This window comes from Rana temporaria, chromosome 7 (genome assembly GCF_905171775.1).
Source record: "Rana temporaria chromosome 7, aRanTem1.1, whole genome shotgun sequence".
Taxonomy (NCBI): domain Eukaryota; kingdom Metazoa; phylum Chordata; class Amphibia; order Anura; family Ranidae; genus Rana; species Rana temporaria.
Window position 1 is genome coordinate 30,268,805 of NC_053495.1, and position 21,867 is coordinate 30,290,671.

General features: G+C 45.7%; 1 protein-coding gene across 1 annotated transcript in view; it reads left to right on the forward strand.

Annotated features, from left to right (window-relative positions):
- The first annotated feature begins 3,815 nt into the window (after positions 1–3,815).
- Positions 3,816–21,867, forward strand: part of SYNPR (synaptoporin) — a 186,056-nt gene continuing 168,004 nt past the window's right edge. The window contains exons 1-2 of the mRNA XM_040359167.1: positions 3,816–3,976; positions 4,097–4,162. Of these exons, the coding sequence (XP_040215101.1) occupies positions 3,959–3,976; positions 4,097–4,162 (84 nt within the window). The 5' untranslated portion in view covers positions 3,816–3,958. The remainder of the gene's footprint in view (positions 3,977–4,096; positions 4,163–21,867) is intronic.

The window sequence follows — 21,867 nt, forward strand, 5'->3', positions numbered from 1 at the left end:
AATGTAAAAGATTTTACGCCATGAGAATCGTGAGAGAATCGTGATTCTCATGTTAAGCAAAAAAATCGTGATTCTCATTTTGGCCAGATTCGTGCCGCTCTAAAACACGCTGTAACTATCATAGAGGCTTTTAGTTGCCATTGGAAATTAATTACACCTGAACAAGCGTGGTGCGATTTTGTCAGTTTTGCAGAGCGTTTTTCGGATCGCAAACACCCAGGTATGAGCGGAGATATTTTCTAAATAGTTTTTCACGTGTTTTTGGTGCGTCATTGTTGCGTTAAATAATGCTTTTCAGACGCCACCTCTGTGCTGGCTTTCTAAACGCATCTCAAACTCGCTGTAAACACCATAGAGGTGTTTTAGGTGCCATTGAAAATGAATAGCACCTGTACAAGCGTGGTGCGATTTGTCAGTTTTTACAGAGTGTTTTTGGAGCGCAAACGCCCAGGTGTAAACAGATATTTGTTGTTGGAGGCGAAAACCGAAACGGAAAATCAAATTTTTAAAAATATATATATATTTTTTTATATATAATTTATTATATTCGACTTTTTAATTAATATCATGAATTTCAATGAGTTTGAATTTATTATCGGCCATTATTGGCACCTTTAGTGCAAGAAAAGCTCAGGAAAAAGGCATCCCTTTAACCACTTGCCAGCCGCCGCACAAACATTTACGTCGGCAGAATGGCACAGATAGGCAAATGGACGTATATATACATTCCTTTAAATTTGCTGCCGCCGGCGGCGCACGTAATCTCCGTGAGTGTGCCCGCGGACTCGATGTCCGCCGGTGTCCCACGATCATGTGTCACGGAGCTGCAGAACGGGGGATGCCTATGTAAACAAGCATCTCCCCGTTCTGCCTAGTGAAACTACATTGATCGTCTGCTCCCTCTCATCGGGAGCAGCAATCAGTGTTGTCTCACATTAAGCCACGCCCCCACACAGTTAGAAAACATCCCTAGGACACACTTAAAGCGGGGTTCCAACCACAATTAGCATTTTTTAAATGTATGTCCTTTCATCATGCGTTTTTATCATATAAATCCGATCACTTACTATTTTACAATCCGCCGCCGCTCCGCATAGTTATTCAAAAAAGATAGTTTATAAAACTTTGTCCACACTGTTGTCATTTTGCTTGTGGGCATTGTGAAGGCCACAAACACTTACTTCCTGGAAGTCTTGGATGGGGAGTGATAATTGGACAGCGCACTGCATCCTGGGAAATGATGACACATATTTCCCAGGAGCATTAGAGGGAGATGATGTCAGAATCCTAGGTGATTCCAAAGGCAGATTTTGTGGGACCGCATAGCAACAGGCATTTCCAGATGAGTAAAACATTTTTTATTTTTTTTTTATTTTTTTTTTAGGTCTAATGAGCACAATAATGAAAACACAAATTTGGGATGGAAACTCCACTTTAACCCCTTCATCGCCCCCTAGTGGTTAACCCCAGCACTGCCAGTCACATTTACACAGTAATCAGTGCATTTTTATAGCCATAACGTTGCAATTACAATAAAAATCGCTGATCGCCGCCATTACTAGTAGAAAAAAAATATATTAATAAAAATGCCATAAAACGACCCCCTATTTTGTAGATGCTATAACTTTTGCGCAAACCAATCAATTTTTTTTACCAAAAATATGTAGAAGAATACGTATCGGCCTAAACTGAGAAAAAAATATATATATATATTTTTTGGGGATATTTATTATAGCAAAAAGTACCCAAAAAGTACCCAAAGGACCCAATCGCCGCTGGAGTCCCGCGATCGGTCCCCGGAGCTGAAGAACGGGGAGAGCTCTGTGTAGACACAGCTTCCCCGTGTTTCACTGTGGCGCTGTCATTGATCGTGTGTTCCCTGATATAGGGAAGCACGATCAATGATGTCACACGTCCAGCCCCGCCCCCCTACAGTTAGAAACACATAGAAACACAGTTAGGTCACACTTAACCCCTTCAGCGCCCCCTTGTGGTTAGCTCCGAAACTGCAATTGTAATTTTCACAGTAAACAATGCATTTTTATAGCATTTTTTGCTGTGAAAATGAAAATTTACCCAAAAATGTGTCAAAATTGTCCGATGTGTCCGCCATAATGTCACGGTCACGAAAAAAATCGCTGATCGCCGCCATTAGTAGTAAAAAAAATGTTTTCAATAAAAATGCAATAAAACTATCCCCTATTTTGTAAACACTATAAATTTTGCGCAAACCTATCGATAAACGCTTAGTGCGATTTTTTTTACCAAAAATAGGTAGAAGAATACGTATCGGCCTAAACTGAGGGGAAAAAAAAGGATTTTTTATATATTTTTGTTTATAGCGCAAAAAATAAAAAACGCAGAGGTAATCAAATACCACCAAAAGAAAGCTCTATTTGTGGGGAAAAAAAGGACGCCAATTTTGTTTGGGAGCCACGTCGCACGACCGCGCAATTGTCAGTTAAAGCGACGCAGTGCCAAATCGCAAAAACTGAAGAGGTTAAATTCTATGTATGTCTTCACACTGGTCTGTTGTGCTTCCGTTGTGGTGTTAAAAATCCGTCTTGCTGCATTTTTGGTTTGTTTAAAAAAAAAAAAAACGCACCTCCCCGCTGAAATGCATTGAAAATGCAGCAAGAACACATCAACAACTTATGTTATGTTTTTGATGCGTTTTTTGAGTCACATGACCTATAGAAAAAACACAATAAGCGCAGTAAAATCTTGGTCAAATTGCGGTAAAATCTCTGCAAAATTGCATGCGTTTTCGGCACCATTATCGCCACCTTTTTCTCTAATCGGCAAAATGCCAACACCATTTCAGCTGATATGTTTCCATCGCGTCTCTATTTGTTATTGCTTTGTTTTTTTCAGCGTCGTGTTAAATATCACTTTCCAGACGCGTCTTTGCTTTCTAAACGCATCGCAAACGCGCTGTCGAAAAAGCCATAGAGGTGTTTGTGGCACGTTCGCTACACGTTTACATTGACATGAATGGAGGTGTTTGGGGAGCAGTAGAGCCAACCAAATGCTACATGCCGGATACATTTTGGCGTGATGCGAACACGATTGTGTGAACAACACTCTCCATTGAATTAAAGCGCTGACCGGCGTTCCCGAGGCTCCACTTAGGCTGCATTCACATCTGAGCGTCAGTCGTTCGGTCATTTTTTCTGGCATTTTTTCCGGCGTTTTGTCGCGCATATTCATGCTTATTTGCGCGTTTGCATACAGCGTCGTCCGACGTTTTTGTACTTCGACGTTTTTTATTTTAGCCAATAGGAAAAATTATCATATTTTCATCACTTGTTGCTAGGTTGGTAGAATTTTTTAATCTTCTGCCTGGGTGAAAAGTTCTATTGATTAAAGCGCCGAAACGCCCGTAGCAAACGCTCGTTGTCACGCAAGTCGCTTGAATCGAGCGTTTCCATTACTTTCTATGGGAAATGGAAACGCTGAAATACGGCCAAACCGCCCGATACGCGCGACAAAAAAGGGTCCGGAACTTGTTTGAGCTTCAGTCGTTCGGCGTCAGGTGTATCGGCGTGCAGATGTGAACCATCTCCATAGGGTATAATGTATTTTTTCCCCTCTAGCGTATTTGAGCGTCGCGCTTCAGGCGACAAAACGCTCAGGTGTGAAGGCAGCCTTAGCCGGTGAGCGTCTTTCAACGACTCAATTATTTGTGGCCCAGCCAATTGTTTTTTCTTTTTTTTTCCGGGAACGCTGAGCTGGGGCGACGTGCAGCTCCTGTAAGCTCTGCGTCTGACACCGCTTCCTCTAGGACCCAGAGGGATGTTGGACTTTCTCCGTTCGTTCGCTCTGGCTGTCTTGCTGGCTGTGTTGGAATAAAAGTGTACTATCAGCGCAGCCTTTCCTTGAGTGTATTGTTGAAGCAACTGAGTGGGTGCCTTTGTATTAGGAACATTGAAACTTATTTGCCGGGAGTTTGGCGAGAATGGACATCTTCGATCAGGTAAGCGTTCGTTCGTTCCTTCCTTTTGAATCCGTTGTGTCTTTTTTTTTTTTTTGGAACCTGTAATGTGTGTTTAGATGTCAACAAATGGTGTCTGTTTTTGTCCCCTTATTTCCCTAGCTTGTAGCATCTGGCTCTTTTCGGATAATTAAAGAACCCCTGACTTTCCTTCGGATCTTGGAATGGGTGAGTTACCGGTTAAACCCCCCCCCCCCTCTTTTTAAAAAATTGCAGCTCGTTGAATGCCTGGGGTGATATTTGGTAGCTCCTGCTGTCATCATTGAATGTGTTCCTCTCCGTTGAAGAAGGTGATGTAGATGATGACATCTCACATACATCTAGGCTGTAGACCATGATGGACCATCCTGTTGACCATCCATGGTGAAGGTATATAGGTTGTGTTGTGTATATCTTACTATGAGCCCCACCAGAGTTGACCATCTATGGTGAAGGTATATAGGTTGTGTTGTAAACATCTTACTATGAGCCCCACCAGAGTTGACCATCCATGGTGGAGGTATATAGGTTGTGTTGTGTACATCTTATTATGAGCCCCACCAGCGTTGATCATCCATGGTGGAGGTATATAGGTTGTGTTGTGTACATCTTACTATGAGCCCTACCAGCGTTGACCATCCATGATGGAGGTACATAGGTTTTGTTGTGTACATCTTATTATGAGCCCCACCAGTGTTGATCATCCATGGTGGAGGTATATAGGTTGTGTTGTGTACATCTTACTATGAGCCCTACCAATGTTGACCATCCATGGTGGAGGTATATACTTTGTGTTGTGTACATCTTACTATGAACCCCACCAGCATTGACCATCCATGGTGGAGGTATATAGGTTGTGCTGTGTATATCTTACTATGAGCCCCACCAGAGTTGACCATCCATGGTGGAAGTACATAGGTTGTGTTGTAAACATCTTACTATGAGCCCCACTAGCGTTGACCATCCATGGTGGAGGTATATAGGTTGTGTTGTGTACATCTTACTATGAGCCCCACCAGAGTTGACCATCCATGGTGGAGGACGTATATAGGTTGTGTTGTGTACATCTTATTATGAGCCCCACCAGTGTTGACCGTCCATGGTGGAGGTATATAGGTTGTGTTGTGTACACCTTACTATGAGCCCCACCATCATTGACCATCCATGGTGGAGGTATATAGGTTGTGCTGTGTACATCTTATTATGAGCCCCACCAGTGTTGATCATCCATGGTGGAGGTATATAGGTTGTGTTGTGTACATCTTACTATGAGCCCCACCAGTGTTGACCATCCATGGTGGAGGTATATACTTTGTGTTGTGTACATCTTACTATGAGCCCCACCAGAGTTGACCATCCATGGTGAAGGTATATAGGTTGTGTTCATCTTATTATGAGCCTCACCAGTGTTGACCATCCATGGTGGAGGTATATAGGTTGTGTTATGTACATCTTACTATGAGCCCTACCAGCGTTGACCATCCATGGTGGAGGTATATAGGTTGTGTTGTGTACATCGTATTATGAGCCCCACCAGCGTTGATCATCCATGGTGGAGGTATATAGGTTGTGTTGTGTACATCTTACTATGAGCCCCACCAGAGTTGACCATCCATGGTGGAGATAAATAAGTTGTGTTGTGTACATCTTACTATGAGCCCCTGCTTGTTAGCATGTGTACCCACTTCTCAGTAGCTTTTGTTGAACATCAAAGCCCCCCCCCGATCCATCACGTACATTATGGTACACATAGATAGCTTCAGCTACTTTTATCTCTAGCCAAGCAGGCATGTTCTGCTGGAAATAGGTTAGGAGAACATAAAGAATCTGAGAGATGTTCAATGGTTCACTATATACATTCCCATGACGTCATCCCAGCTGAGCTTCGGCAGCACAGATAGGTGTCGTTGGGGGGTATAGGGAACGCTAACAGAGCAAGAGGCTGTGTCTGTGAAGAGTGCAGATGCTGCAGAACCTCTTTGAAGGCTGTTGGCACCGGATAACGGTCATATAATAGGAAATGATCAGCTAGTCGCTGAGTGATGTTCTCCTACCTCTGATATACACATGTGCAATGTATAGTAAAGTAGGGAATGATATGAAAAAAATCACACAGTCTTGAATTTGTAAATTTTTGTTAAACCGATTACAGTGAGCCCCGCTTCACACAGGTGCGGTGCAAATTGGGTGCGAATTTAAAGCGGTAGATCGCAATGTGAATTCTACTTAGTATGTGCGGTTTCAATGCAAACGTAGTGCGAATTTGTGAGGGGAGTGGTCACATCTGCAATTTTATTTTCTACAAAATCTAGGCAAAAAAATAAAAACTATTCGCAATGCTGTGAACACTGGACTGCGATTTTTAACCCCCGGTCCCATAGAAGTCTATGGAGCTGAAATCCGCACTAAACTCACACAGGATGTTGAACCGGATCAAATTTGCCTTGCATATATGTGAACAGCCTTCATTGGAAATAATGCTTTTCTGTAGGTTGGGTTCACACTATATTTGCATGCGGCTTACAGTAGGGGTCCGGTGTGTCCCCGTTTAGCTTTTTGGGTCCAATTTCAGCCTGAATTTTTGGCTGAATCTGGATCTGAAACGGACCAAAACGCACAGGATCCTTGTCATAGGCATACGCAAGGGAGCGCCAGGTGTGCCTGGGCACACCCTAGTCCTGGGATTGGCAACCTGTCAGTAGTGAGCAGGTGACAGGTAAACTGCAATCCTTCTTTGCCGACCCTCAGAACCTGGACAGGAGAAGTGGCGGGGGTGGAATTTAGTGGAACCGATCTGTATTTTCCTCCTGCAGCAGCTGAAAGTAGGCTTCTCCTCCTCCTCCCTTTTGTCAACATTCAGCTGCTACAGGAGGAAAATATAGGGGATCGGTACTAATATATGCCACCCCTCCTTTCCCTGTTACTCTTCCTTCTGTTGCCCGGGTCCCCCATGTGTTCCCTTTGCACCCCCTTCATCCCATTGTTTCAGGATGGAGAGCGGTGAAAAGGCCAGTATATATTTCAAATGCGTGTGTACGGCCGACCGGACAATTGTCCGGCGGATCGGACAGTTTCCAGCGGACAAATGTTTCTTAGCATGCTAAGAAACATGTCCGCTGGAAGCCTGTCCGTCGGACATGTTCGGTCGTCTGTACAGACTCACCGGACATGTCCGATCGGCCGACCTTCCAGGGCCGCGCACGTCGCCACGACAGCGCGGCCACGTCACCGCGTATTGTGTCCGCGCGTATTTCTGTCTGATGGTGTGTACAACCATCAGACAGAAATCCGGCAGCGGACAGATCCGCTGGTGTGTACGAGGCCTTAGAGCTTTGGGGTGCACACCCTAATGCAATAGGCTGCGCACACCTATAATCCTTGTGCAAATTCGCATCGGAGCTGCAGCGGAGATATGTGAACCGGCTCATTGGAGAGCCAATCAAAATCTCCTGCTATTGCGAATTGGATGCGGGGACCCTGCATTCCAATTCACAATAGTGTGAATCCAGCCTAAATGACAAATGTGAATTTATGCTTTTCAGAACGCATCTAATCCGCATAGAATTTGACTGAGCACACCCTAATCACCCTGTATTGCGCAGATTCCCCCTGTTTAGACCCCTGATATTTCACCAAAGCCCCCTAAGAGGGCTCCTAAAAAAATTGTAAAAAAATTTAAAATTTTAAAAAAATTGCGAAAAAAATTAACAAAAACTACTAACACCATCGACTGCTCTACTGACACCAATCTCTGCCCTACTGACACCATCAGTATATAGACACATGCATACACAAGTATATGTGTTTGAGCTTTGGGGTGCACACCCTAATGCAATAGGCTGCGCACACCTATGGAAATCATGTGAACCAGAGCTGAATCTACACAGGCAGATGTATCATCTAAAACTGCTGGCGGGAAGATCTGTATCACACATAGGGGGGATTTACTAAAGGTGGAGCACACTGAATCTGGTGCAGCTGTGCATGGTAGCCAATCGGCTTCTAACTTCAGCTTGTTTGGTTAAGCTTTGAGAATAAGCCCACGTTCACATTGGGTCGACTTGGCATGCGATTTGACATGTCAAACCGCACGCCAAATCGGCAGCTTTTGCCGGCAAAACTGGAAGATAGGTGATAGATACCATAGATAGATTCGATATATAGATATGAGATAAATATTGAGAGAGCGCTGATAGATAGATAGATAGATAGATAGATAGATAGATAGATACGATAGATAGATAGATAGATAGATAGATAGATAGATAGATAGATAGATAGATAGATAGATAGATAGATAGATACCATAGATAGATACCATAGATAGATACCATAGATACCATAGCTAGATAGATACGATAGATAGATAGATAGATAGATAGATAGATAGATAGATAGATAGATAGATAGATAGATAGATAGATAGATAGATAGATAGATAGATATGATAGATAGATAGATATGATAGATATGATAGATAGATAGATAGATAGATAGATAGATAGATAGATAGATAGATACCATAGATAGATACCATAGATAGATACGATAGATAGATAGATAGATAGATAGATAGATAGATAGATAGATAGATAGATAGATATGATAGATAGATAGATAGATAGATAGATAGATAGATAGATAGATAGATAGATAGATAGATAGACAGATAGATAGATACCATAGATAGATACCATAGATAGATACGATAGATAGATAGATAGATACCATAGATAGATACCATAGATAGATACGATAGATAGATAGATAGATAGATAGATAGATAGATAGATAGATACCATAGATAGATACCATAGATAGATACCATAGATACCATAGCTAGATAGATACGATAGATAGATAGATAGATAGATAGATAGATAGATAGATAGATAGATAGATAGATAGATAGATAGATATGATAGATAGATAGATAGATAGATAGATAGATAGATAGATAGATAGATAGATAGATAGATAGATAGATAGATAGATAGATATGATAGATAGATAGATAGATAGATAGATAGATAGATAGATAGATAGATAGATAGATAGATAGATAGATAGATATGATAGATAGATAAGATAGATAGATAGATAGATAGATAGATAGATATGATAGATAGATAGATAGATAGATAGATAGATAGATATGATAGATAGATAGATAGATAGATAGATAGATAGATAGATAGATAGATAGATAGATAGATAAGATAGATAGATAGATAAGATAGATAGATAGATAGATAGATAGATAGATAGATAGATAGATAGATAGATAGATAGATAAATAGATAGATAGATATGTGGGAAGACCTTCCTATAATTATGATGGTGTGGTGCGCGTGCGTCTATTAGGGCAGAACAATGAAGAAGAGATGTGATTGGCTGGCTGAACAATGTCACGGTTTATTTCTCTGATCTTTATCTGTGGTGATATCTGCAGGTCACATGACTTCCATCGCCAGTAGGGCTGAAGTCCCGCAGAATGCAGCTGAACGGAAAGTTCAGAGCACGTCATTTGGCATTAATCAGACTTTCTTAGCTAGGGACATGCTGGATATCTACAGGGGGGATTGTGGAAATAGAGCAAAGCTGTGTATAGCAGCAAAGTGGCTTTATATTTTTATTGTATTAGAGACTGAACATCACATATATTGTAATATTAGACTTTATTCTTCTTTTAATTATTATTTTTATATTAGTGTTATTATGTATTGAAGTTGTGCCTTATATTTTGGGCTTTTATTTTAGGGGGTGCTCAGACAGTAATCGCTTGTTCATACATGCAGTTGGGGGATGGTATAAGGAGGTGGCTGAGCCACAGTTTTACCACCCCCAACCGCCTGCCTAAGAAATACAGCCATCTAATGTGGCTCATTCAAGTGAATGGGGCCGCGCTGCAACTGCCCAGCAACCATGCACATGGTTACAGCGTGGTGGGTCAATATTTTGGGGGTTGAAGCAGGCATTGAGGGGCCCCTGCGATAAATGCTTAGGGCCCCAGCTCAGTCTAACAAGGTCTGATGAATTGAATGCTGCTTACTAGTGCAGAGAAGTTTGTCCAGACCCAGTGGCGGCTGGTGCTCAACATTTTTGGGGGGGCGCAAACAAACTAAAAAAAAAAAAAAACATAAATTGCCACCACTGTGCCCATCAAACGCCACCAGTTTCCCCTCAAATGTAGCTGGGTTGTCCCCCCAATTGCAGCCGGTTTAACCTTAAACTGTGTTAGGGATTTTTCACTGTCAGGGCAATAAGGATGTGGAACTCTCTTCCACAATCGGTGGTGGCAGCGGGGAGTATTAATATTTTTAAAACACTATTGGATGTGCATTTTACCCACCTCAATACAGGGCACTGCCTGCCCAGGCCATTTTTCATCTTTCAGAGCTGTCGTACTTTGAATGACAATTGAGCGGTCATGCTACACTGTAACCATGTGAGATTTTTATCATTTTCCTCACACAAATAGAGCTTTCTTTTGGTGGTATTTAATCACTTCTGGGCTTTTTATTAAAAAAAAAGAAAATTGACCAAAAAGTTTGAAAAAAAAAAAAGTTTTTCTTAGTTTTTGTTATTAAATTTGGTGAATGAGTAATTTTTCTCCTTAAAGGGGTGGTTCCCCCTAAAAAAAAATTCTAACAATACATTTGGAAGACTGGTTACACTGCGGGTAGGCTGGGTTTTTTTTTGTACATACCTCGATCTCGCCGTTTCATCCCTCGGCTTCCGGGTCTAGGCGTTCCTAGTTGATTGACGTTCCTCCGACTGACGCATACTTGACGTCACGACTTTCCGAAAGAAGCTGAACGTCGCTGCGCAGGCGCCGTATAGAGCCGACTCTATACGGTGCCTGCGCAATGACGTTCGGCTTCTGTCGGAAAGTCGTGACGCGCAGTATGCGCCGGTCGGAGGAACGTCAATCAACTAGGAACGCCCAGCCCCACAAGAATCATACCCGGAAGCCGAGGGATGAAACGGCGAGATCGAGGTATGTACAAAAAAAAAAAAAAACAGCATACCCGCAGTGTAATCAGTCTTCCGAATGTATTGTTAGAATTTTTTTTTAGGGGGAACCACCCCTTTAACTGATGGGCACTGATGAGGCGGCACTGATGGGCACTGATAGGCTGCACTGATGAGGCAGCACTTATGGGCACTGATTAGGTGGCACTGATGAGGAGGCACGAATATATGCCGCACTTATGGGCACTGATATGTGGCACTAACAAGCACTGATAGGCGGCACTGGGGGGGACACTGGTGGGCACAGATAGATGGCACTGGTGGGCATTGATGGACAGCACTAATAGCCAGTACTGATTGACATCACTAATGGCCACTGATTTCTGGCACTTGTGGGCACTGATTGCTGACACTGGTGGGCACTGATTGCTGGCAGTGGTGGGCACTGATTGCTGGCAGTAGTGGGCACTGATTTCTGGCACTTGTGGGCACTGATTTCTGGCACTTGTGGGCACTGATTTCTGGCACTGGTGGGCACTGATTGCTGACACTGGTGGGCACTGATTTCTGGCAGTGGTGGGCACTGATTGCTGGCAGTGGTGGGCACTGATTTCTGGCACTGGTGGGCACTGTGGGTTCTTTATTGTAATCAGGGCACTGATGATCAGTGCCCTGATTACATTCCTAGATGTCCTCTACGAGGAGATGCCTCTGACCATCTCTCCTCTCCTCACACTCTGTCAGTGTGAGGCGAGGAGCGCCGATTGCCGATGTTTACATGTGATCGGCTGTGATTGGACACAGCCGATCACATGTTTAAAGAGGCGTGGCCACGGCTCTTTACAGAGATCGGGGTCGCGCCGTGTCCTAGCGGGCGCGCATGAGCTGCTGTTCTGGGAAGCAGTCATATGACGTCCACCCAGAACGAGAGCCGCACCGCCCGCTGCCATTTGATGGTGGGCGGGCGGCAAGTGGTTAAAGAACACAACGTACAGGGATATGGCAATAATTATAGACGCTGACACACCTACACAGGTTCAACTGGATGGACTTTTACTATGTAAAATGTAATGCATTGCCGCAGTGCTATAGCGTGAATGTGCCCTAAGTGAAGTCTCTGTTCCTTTAGGAAATCAAGCTTAGGCGGTGATGACATCAGTGTATTCACCTTACCCACCTGGCGCGGTGTCTGTTTAGGTTTCATCGTTGGGTTTTGTGGCCGCTGTAACATTTGTCTTCCTAATATAAAAGCTGCATCATCTGCATGACTCCTGTAACCGTCTCCTCTCTAAGTCATTCATGTGTGAGTGTGTTGCTGCACATAGATCGTCGCCTATGATGAGTCAGTGGGAATTCTGTCTGTTCAGGGCAGCACTGAGGTGTGATGTGTGCGAATATCAACAGCTCGGTGATTCAAGCGGCGGTAACCTCAGATACTTCCTTTACTGAATTCATTCCAGCAGAGGGAACACATTTCTGTAGAGTTGTGAGCAAATTAACTTCTTGAGACCCGGGCCATTGTAAAAAAGACGGCCACAAGGTGGCTCTATAGGTCCGGGAGGCCGTCTTTTTACAGCCTCGGCCCTTGGGGGCGCGCGTCACTGAGATGCCGATGCGCGTGCCTGGTGGCCGCGATGTCCGCCAGGTACCCGTGATCGGCCGTTACACAGCGAAGGACGTGGATCTCTGTGTGTAAACACAGAGATCCACGTCCTGTCAGGGAGAGGAGACCGATGGTGTGTCCCTTGTACATAGGGACACAGATCGGTCACCTCCCCCAGTCAGTCCCCTCCCCCCACAGTAAGAATCACTCCCAGGGAACACATTTAACCCCTTCCTCGCCCCTGGTGTTAACCCCTTCCCTGCCAGTCACATTTATACAGTAATCAGTGCATATTTTTAGCATTGTTCGCTGTATAAAAGTGAATGGTCCTAAAAATGTGTCAAAAGTGTCCGATGTGTCCGCCATAAAGTCGCAGTCCTGACAAAAATTGCAGATAACCGCCATTACTAGTAAAAAAAATTATAATAATAAAAAAATGTCATAATTCTATCCCCTAGTTTGTAGCTGCTATAACTTTTGCGCAAACCAATCACTATACGCTTATTGCGATTTTTTTTTTTTTACCAAAAATATGTAGAATACGTATCGTAATTTGCGTGTGCGCTCCCTAAAACTGCCCGGCGTAAGGGCGCGTAATTTAAATGATCCCGTAGGGGGCGTGGATCATTTAAATTAGGCACGTTCCCGCGCCGAACGTAGTGCACATGCTTTCCCGACATGCATTGCGGCAAATGACGTCGCAAGGACGTCATTTGCTTCAACGTGAACGTAAATGGCGTCCAGCGCCATTCACGATTCACTTACGCAAACAACGTAATTTTCAAACATCGCGACGCGGGAACGAAGCATTGGCTGCCCCTGCTAATAGCAAGGGCAGCCTTACGTAGAAACCGACTAACGCAAACGATGTAAAATGCGTACGCCGGGCGCGGCTACGGTTGTGAATCGGCGTGAGTATGCAATTTGCATACTCTACGCTGACCACTATGGGAACGCCACCTAGCGCCCATCGTAAGAATGCAGCCTACGATACGACGGCATAAGAGCCTTATGCCAGTCATATCTTAGGCTGCAGTCGGCGTAACAAGCTTTCTGAATACAGAAAAGTTGTTACGCCGGCGCAACTAAGCAATTGCGCTGCGTAACTATGGTTACGCAGACGCAATTGCTTACTGAATCTACCCCACTGTGTTTTTTTCAAAATTGTCGCTCTTTTTTTGTTTAAAGCGGAGAAAATAAAAACCCCAGAGGTGATCAAATACCACCAAAAGAAAGCTCTATTTGTGGGAAAAAAAGGACGCCAATTTTGTTTGGGAGCTACGTCGCACGACCACGCAATTTTCATTCAAAGAGTGACAGTGCCGAAAGCTGAAATCTCGCCTGGGCAGGAAGGGGGTATATGTGCCCAGTAAGCAAGTGGTTAAAGGGTCATTCCACCCAATGATTTTTTTTATTGGCAGATGCTTGAACCCTAGCTTCAGCCAAAATGTTTTTTTTTTTGGTTTGGATAGATTTTTAATTTTTTTCTGCAGTTCCATTGGGGAGATTTTCTCTTACTTCCTGCACCAGGACAAGAAATTAAAACATTTTCAGAAGTTTTAACTCGGCTCCACGTTACTTATGTAGACCCCCCGCATTGTGTGCTACTAGTAGTGAAAGTAAGAAAAACATAGCTGGCTCTGGCTTAGACTCGAGTCATTAAATCTTGGTCAGGGTCACTAGAGGCCAGGGCTGGATGACTCATCCTTGCAGCTCTCTGGTGCCTCCCCTTGGTATCTGGAAAATTGGAGAATGTTCTGGAACTAGTAGGCGTAGGTAAGGAGGAGCTACTCAGCATATTTATGCGCCCTTAGCCAATCCCCAGGAGTGGGCCTAGTAGGGAACTAAAGTAGGCCACAAAAATAGACATAAGCCATGCCAGCAGGGCAGTCGGATGGAAGATGGAGAAGAAGTGATGAGCAGAGGCTGACGGTGGCCCTTGAGAGACCCTTGCCCTTGGGCGGGGTTTTACCTCGTGCTGGAGCTCGGGAGGCTGGCCTGGAAGGATCTCACTACAGGAGGCAGTGGGAGGAATTCATGCCGGAGAGGCAGCGGGAGAGATCAAAGAGAGATCAAAGAGAGACCAGCGCATATTTGCGCTGGTCGCTAGGTGGCGCTTCCGTATATTTACGCGAGGGATATGCAAATTAGGTAGATACGCCGATTCAGAAACGTACGTCCGCCCGGCGCATTTTTTTACATCGTTTACGTTAGGCTTTTTCCAGCGTAAAGTTACCCCTGCTATATGAGGGGTATCCTATGTTAAGTATGGACGTTGTTCCCGCGTCAAATTTTGAAAATTTTTACGTTGTTTGCATAAGTTGTTTGCGAATAGGGCTGTACGTAAGTTACGTTCACGTCTAAAGCATTGACAAAATGCGGCGTAATTTCGAGCATGCGCACTGGAATTCTTTCACGAACGGCGCATACACCGTTCGTAAAAATTGTAAAATACGTGGGGTCAAGAACTTTTCCCGTTGAAAATTTGAGAACCAGCTTTCAAATTTTTGCTGTCGGAAATTCCGACAGAAAAAGTCCGATGGGGCCTACACACAGTCGGAATTTCCGGCCAAAAGCTCACATTAAATTTTTCTTGTCGGAAAATTCCGATCGTGTGTACGCGCCATTCAGTGGCGGAACTACCGCCATAGCGACCCACGCGGGCGCTATGGGGCCCGCAGCCGAGGGGGGCCCGGCAGTGTTGCCAACAGGAAGCCTGCAGGACTCGGCAAAGATCGTACAAACTCGGCTGGGCGGCTCATGCGCAGTAGCGAAATGTCGCCATCTGGCGCCATTTTTGAATGGGCAGTGGCGCGTCTCGGCAGTATATCAGTGGAGCGGGCTTTGGAGTCTGGCAAGGCGGTGCAAACTATTCCTGCCCTATGAGTGCGGATGAGCGCCGGTGGATGGATTCCCCTCCCAGCACCTTCTGCAGCCTGCCCAGTGAGTATGGGATTGCCCGGCCGTGCCGCCCTCCTGCTGTGTGCCTGGATGGGAGCTCCGGTGGATGGATCACATCCCGGCGCCTGCTGCAGCCTGACCGACCCCCCCATAAAGAAAGTGAGTCCCCGGCCGTGCCGCCCCCCTGTGTGCCTGGATAGGAGGAGCGGCGGGGACAGCTGCACATGGAGGAATTGATCTTTCCATATTCCTCCTGCAGCCGCTGAATGACCGCTTCTTCTGCGGGCGTTCATTGGCTGCAGGAGGAATATGGAAAGATCAATTCCTCCATGTGCAGCTGTCCCCGCCGCTCCTCCTATCCAGGCACACAGGGGGGCGGCACGGCCGGGGACTCACTTTCTTTATGGGGGGGTCGGTCAGGCTGCAGCAGGCGCCGGGATGTGATCCATCCACCGGAGCTCCTCCTATCCAACTTTTTACTGCCAACGTGCTCCCTAGTTCCTCCCAGTTCTCCCTGCATACCTCCTCTGCTCCCTGGCTCCTCCCCAGTGCTTTCTGGCCCCCGTGCTCCCTGGCTCCCCCACTGTGCTGCCCTGTCCCCCCCCCCTGTGCTCTCCCCCCCCCCCACAGTACTTTCTGTGCTCCCCCATGCTACCCCCAGTGTGCTGCCCTGTCCCCCCCCCTGTGCTCTCCCCCCCCCCCACAGTACTTTCTGTGCTCCCCCATGCTACCCCCACTGTGCTGTCCAGTCCCCCCCCCCCACTGCTCCTTCGCTCCCCCGCAGTGCTCTCTGGTCCCCTCTGTGCTCCCTGGCTCTCCCCCCTCACTGTGCTGTCCAGTCGTCGTCCCCCCCCCCCAATAGCTCTTCACCTCCCCTCCAGTGCTCTGTGCTCCCTTGTTCCCCCACACTGATATCCCCACCACAGTGATTTCTGGTCCTCCCTGTCTCCTCCCCCCCCCCCCCCTACTCCCTCCCAGTGCTCTCCAACCCCCTGCTCCCTGGATCCCCCAACATTGCTCTCCAGCCCCCTAGAGCTCTCTGCTCCCCACGTACTCCCTACAGGAGGGGCTGCAGACATGGACGGGGCTAGAGATCCCTCTCTCCCCTCCCCCTCTTGTTCCTGAGCCAGGAAGAGTGGGCTGCTGGGGACCAAGCCTGCCTTGAGACTGTAACTTTAATGGAGGTCATCTGTGTTGCACTGCTGAAGTGCTGTCAGAGTCAGTAATTTTCATATGTGCCCATATCTTGTCTTCCCCGAGCCGTAAAGGGGTAGCAGTCTGTTTTCTGGGCACTTCAGTCTGAGGCTCTTTTGCTGTTGGGGGCAAAGGCTGCATCTCTCTGTGGGGGGGGGGGGGCAGAGGCTGCGTCTCTCTGTGGGGGGGGGCAGAGGCGGCGTCTCTCTGGGGGGGGGGGCAGAGGCTGCGTCTCTCTGTGGGGGGGCAGAGGCTGCGTCTCTCTGTGGGGGGGGGGCAGAGGCTGCGTCTCTCTGTGGGGGGGGCAGAGGCTGCGTCTCTCTGTGGGGGGGCAGAGGCTGCGTCTATCTGTGGGGGGGGGCAAAATCAGTCTCTCTCTCTCTTATAATAACCTGCCTTGCTATATATATATATATATATATATATATATATATATATATATATATATATATATATATATATATATATATATATATAAAATTAGTAATGTCTTGTTCAATGGCATTAGTTCATTTTTTTTTGGAGGGGGGGGGGGCCCATACAACATTTTGCTATGGGGCCCTGTGATTTCTAGTTACGCCCCTGGCGCCATTACTTTTTCATTCTTCTGTCCTCCCTCATCTGTCTATCTCTGAGTGACGTGATAACAGAATGCCCAGATCACTCATGTTCCAGGACGGCTCTGATCTAAACGCAAAAAGCCAAGAAAAATATCAACAGACTAATTATTGCGTCTAAATGTACGAAAATTAGTGAATGTACCGGGTTTCTCCAGGGAGGATTAATCTATGTATGCTCTATTTCAGAAGACTTCTGCAAAAAAAATGAAAAGCTTATCACCTTGGAAACATATGGCTCTGGCACACGCCGGCTTTATTGTAAAGGCAAAAACTTGCACTGGATCTCTAGACTGTTTTCTGTGCCCAGGAAAAGTGTGTTTACCAGTAGCTGAGTCTTTGGAAAAACACAATTTATACCAAGAAGCAACCGAAGGATACAGTCCTGTGCTGTTATTAAAAGGAGACTACACTGTGTTTTTTTCTTATTATTACTATTACTAGTTATTTTAACCACTTCAGCCCTGGACCATTTGACTGCCCAAAGACCAGAGCACTTTTTGCTATTCGGCACTGCATCGCTTTAACTGACAATTGCGCGGTTGTGCACCGTGGCTCCCAAACAAAATTGATGTCTTTTTTCCCCCAGAAATAGAGCTTTCTTTTGGTGGTATTTGATCACCTCTGCGGTTTTTATTTTTTGCACTATAAACAAAAAAAGAGCGACAATTTTGAAGAAAAAAAAGCAATATTTTTTACTTTTTGCTATACTGTAATAAATATCCCCCAAAAATATATAAAAAATATTTTTTTTTCCTCAGTTTAGGCCGATACGTATTCTTCTACAGTAGGTGACCGCGATATTGTGTCAATCTCGCTCCCTTTCTCGGCGAGATTGACCACCTACGAGCCCCATCGCGGGAGCAAGCGCCGAGCTGGCTTGCCGCGATGGAGACAAAGCCATCATAGAAGCGACGGGACATCCGACTTGGATTCCCGCCAATTCTAGCTGCGGCATTTGGTATGCATCCTGAGAGGTAGAACTCCACGACAAATTTTAAATAAAAAACCGACAAGGGTTCCCCCCCCCCCCCAGGAGCATACCAGGCCCTTAGGTCTGGTAATGGGTTGTAAGGAGACCCCCTACGCCGAAAAAACGACGTAGGGGGTCCCCCTACAATCCATACCAGACCCATATCCAAAGCACGCTACCCGTGCCAGGAAAGGAGTGGGGACGAGCGAGCGCCCCCCCTCCTGAGCTGTACCAGACCGCATGCCCTCAACATGGGGGGTTGGGTGCTCTGGGGCAGGGGGGCGCACTGCGGGGCCCCCCCACCCCAGAGCACCCTGTCCCCATGTTGATAAGGACAGGGCCTCTTCCCGACAACCCTGGCCGTTGGTTGTCGAGGTCTGAGGGCTTATCAGAATCTGGGAGCCCCCTCAAATAAGGGGGCCCCCAGATACCGGCCCCCCACCCTAAGTGAATGAATATGGGGTACATCGTACCCTGACCCATTCACCTGGAGGCAAAGTGTAAAAGTAAATAAACACACGACACAGGGTTTTTAAAATAATTTATTAGTCTGCTCCGGGGGCCCCCCCTGTCTTCTTTAGCTCTTTTACCAGGGGGGATTCTTCTTCACCGCAGTCTGGTTCTCTTCTGCTCTCCGGGGGGTCTTCTCCGCTCTCCGGGGGGTCTTCTCCGCTCTCGGGGGGGTCTTCTTCTATCTTCTCTGCTCTCCGCTGTTGACTCGGCGCACTCCGGTTCTTCTCCCACTCTCCGGTGCCTTCTCCTTCAGGGCTGGCCGCCGCTATCTTTGTGTGTTAGCTCAATTACTAGCAGCGGCCAGCCCGCTCTTCTGTGACGTCTTCTTCTTCTCTCCTCTTCTTCTCGTTTCTCCCGATGTTGACACGACGCCTCTTCTCGCTGCAATGACGGGTGCGCGGTTTGCATCCCATTTATATAGGCCTCTCTTATGATGTCACAGTCCCATCATGCTCCGGTACCTACCCACTATTTGTGGTAAGGGAAACTGTCAGTGAAGCCTTTCAGGTTCACAGCTGGTTCCCTACTGCACATGCATGAAGCGTTCTGCACTTTCTGAATAGGGGGAAGGAGGTGGGGGCAGAACTTCCGAGTTATCTCGCTGATGCGAGATCTCTCGGAAATGGGGACAGATACCTGTCACCCAAAAGGTGCCAAATGTGGCAGCAAAGGGGGGGGGGAGGCAGATAAGCAGAGCTTTTCACGTTTGGATGGAAGTCTGCTTCAATATAATCAGCTCAAAACAACCTGATGCTGGTGTCCTGCTAAAATCTGTTTACTAAGATGTCTTTCCCCCATGGTATAATTTTCCCATTGTGTGCCTCCTAGGCATGAATTCTAATTGTTAATTGAGGCACCTATTGTTTCTGTCTGTCTGCTAATCTTTTAGAGCAGGGGTCTCCAAACTACAGCCCTCCAGTTGTTCAGGAACTACAATTCTTATCGTGCCTAGTCATGTCTGTGAATGTCTTACAATGTCTTTACAATGCCTCATAGGACATGTAGTTCTGCAACAGCTGGATGGCCGTGGTTTGGAGACCCCTGCTTTAAAAGATTAACAGACAGACAGAAGCAATAGGTTCCTCAATTAACATTTAGAATTCATGCCTAGGAGGCACACAATGGGGAAATTATACCATGATTATACAGCTCGAGATGGACAGCCCAAGGTCATCTTACCGGGAAATTGGTGACAAATGGTCTGGGTGGGCACTGAGTCACCTAGGCTTGTCTAAGTGACTAGTTAGCTTACTGTTTAATTAGCTATGTTAATTATCTTACTGTTTGCCTATTGCAATCAAGCTCTTATCTGATTTTGTGTGGTGTATATATTCTGTGTGAGTTTACAATAAAGTGAGTTCCAGTTTACACCTAAGCTAGTGTCGTTTAGTCCTTGGGTGCTCGGTTCTAATACCTGGTTCCTGACTGATGGACACACCCAAGTCGGGTACTGAATGGTCCTTCACAGGCACCAAAGAAGGAACCTCCCAATTTGCAATCAAGGACAAGGGCTAATGGAATACATTATGGAATCCAAATGCATGTGTAATACGCAGCTTTTAGTGCATTTTTTAGCACCATTTTCCTGTTCGGAGTTCTGGCATTCAGAGGAGCTTTTACAGATGCCCCATGATGCATGAGGCCTAACTGTAAATGTGTTTTTTGTTTTGGAAAACTACATCTTGTATTCCAATGGGTCTGGATGAAATGTTAAGGGCTCCGAAACAAAATTAGTTAACTCAATAGTGGCAAGAAAGAACATCTAAGAATGTTCTGATGAGAATTTTCATAAGAATGTTCTAGTTTTCCTAAAAAAAAAATCCTAGTGTATGACCAGCTTTAGGCAGCCCACAGATGAGTCCATTTTTTTCGTTCAACCAGCGTGTTGAACACAAAAAACTGACCCAATTCCCTCATCCACACATTTGAGGTGGATAAGGGAATCCTCCCTGGTATGTCTTTGTAAGCTAACAGCAGGGAGACATCCCCGATGTCAGAATACACTGATCAGTGCTGCAGGCTAGAGCCTGCCATGCTGATTGAGCAGCTAAAATCCGACAAGGTTGTTGAACAGAAGTCAGTCAGTAGCAGGGGCGGACTGACAACTCATGGGGCCCCCGGGCAATAGAAGACTATGGGGCCCCCGGGCTTACAGATGGCCACCATGCTAGGAGGCAGTGCAGAGGCAGGGCAGTTAAAATCTCTGGATTTTCACATCAAAAGCATGTCGGTTTCAGACATATCAGGGACAGATGTAAAAAAGAAAACAGATTTTTACATACTGTCCCTGGTTTTATTAAGCCTGGCAACCCTCATGGGGCCCCCTAGTGGTATTGGGCCCTCGGGCAGTGCCCGAGAGCCCCAATGGTCAGTCCGCCCCTGGTCAGTAGATCGACTTCTGTTCAACCACAGTGGCCATGAATAGATCGGCTGCAGAACTGGCTGGATTTCGATCCACAGATGGCCAGCTTAAGTGGACCTCCCAAAATGGGAGTGGCCACCATGGGGCCACTTGTATCTGCTCACTCCCAAGGCAGTGCTGTGTGTCCACTGACAAGTTACAAGTTATTTCTGAAAACATTATAACATTTAACAGATACATTTATTAACATCAATAGAGGGGTATAAATACGGCATACATTTTTGAGTTAAAATAACTTATGCAGTATTTATCTCAGTTGATGAACAAATGCTTCAATATTTATGTTTTGCGATATTTAGCACCTAAAATTTGTGTTATTTTTCATGTTGTTTATTTCACCATTTTTTTTTACATGCTAACGCTGCACCAGATGATAATTTTGTAAATAAATGCACACAGAAATATTGTGAAACTGTGAAAATATTCTAGAATGCTTTCATTCCTGAGCTCAGGGTAGAACATTTCCATACTGATACATTGTATACTTTTAGCCCTGGTTCACATCATTGCGACTTGTCATGCGATTTGACATTTCAAAATCACATGACAAGTTGTACCCCAATGCCAGCAATGAAATTGTTTAAATTGTTGGGACTCAAGTTGCAGCAACTTTTGAATGCAATAAAGTCTGGCGGCTTACCTGTTACCTGTGTCCATTAGAGGCCTGACCCTCTTTCTGGCTGTCTTTTATCACCT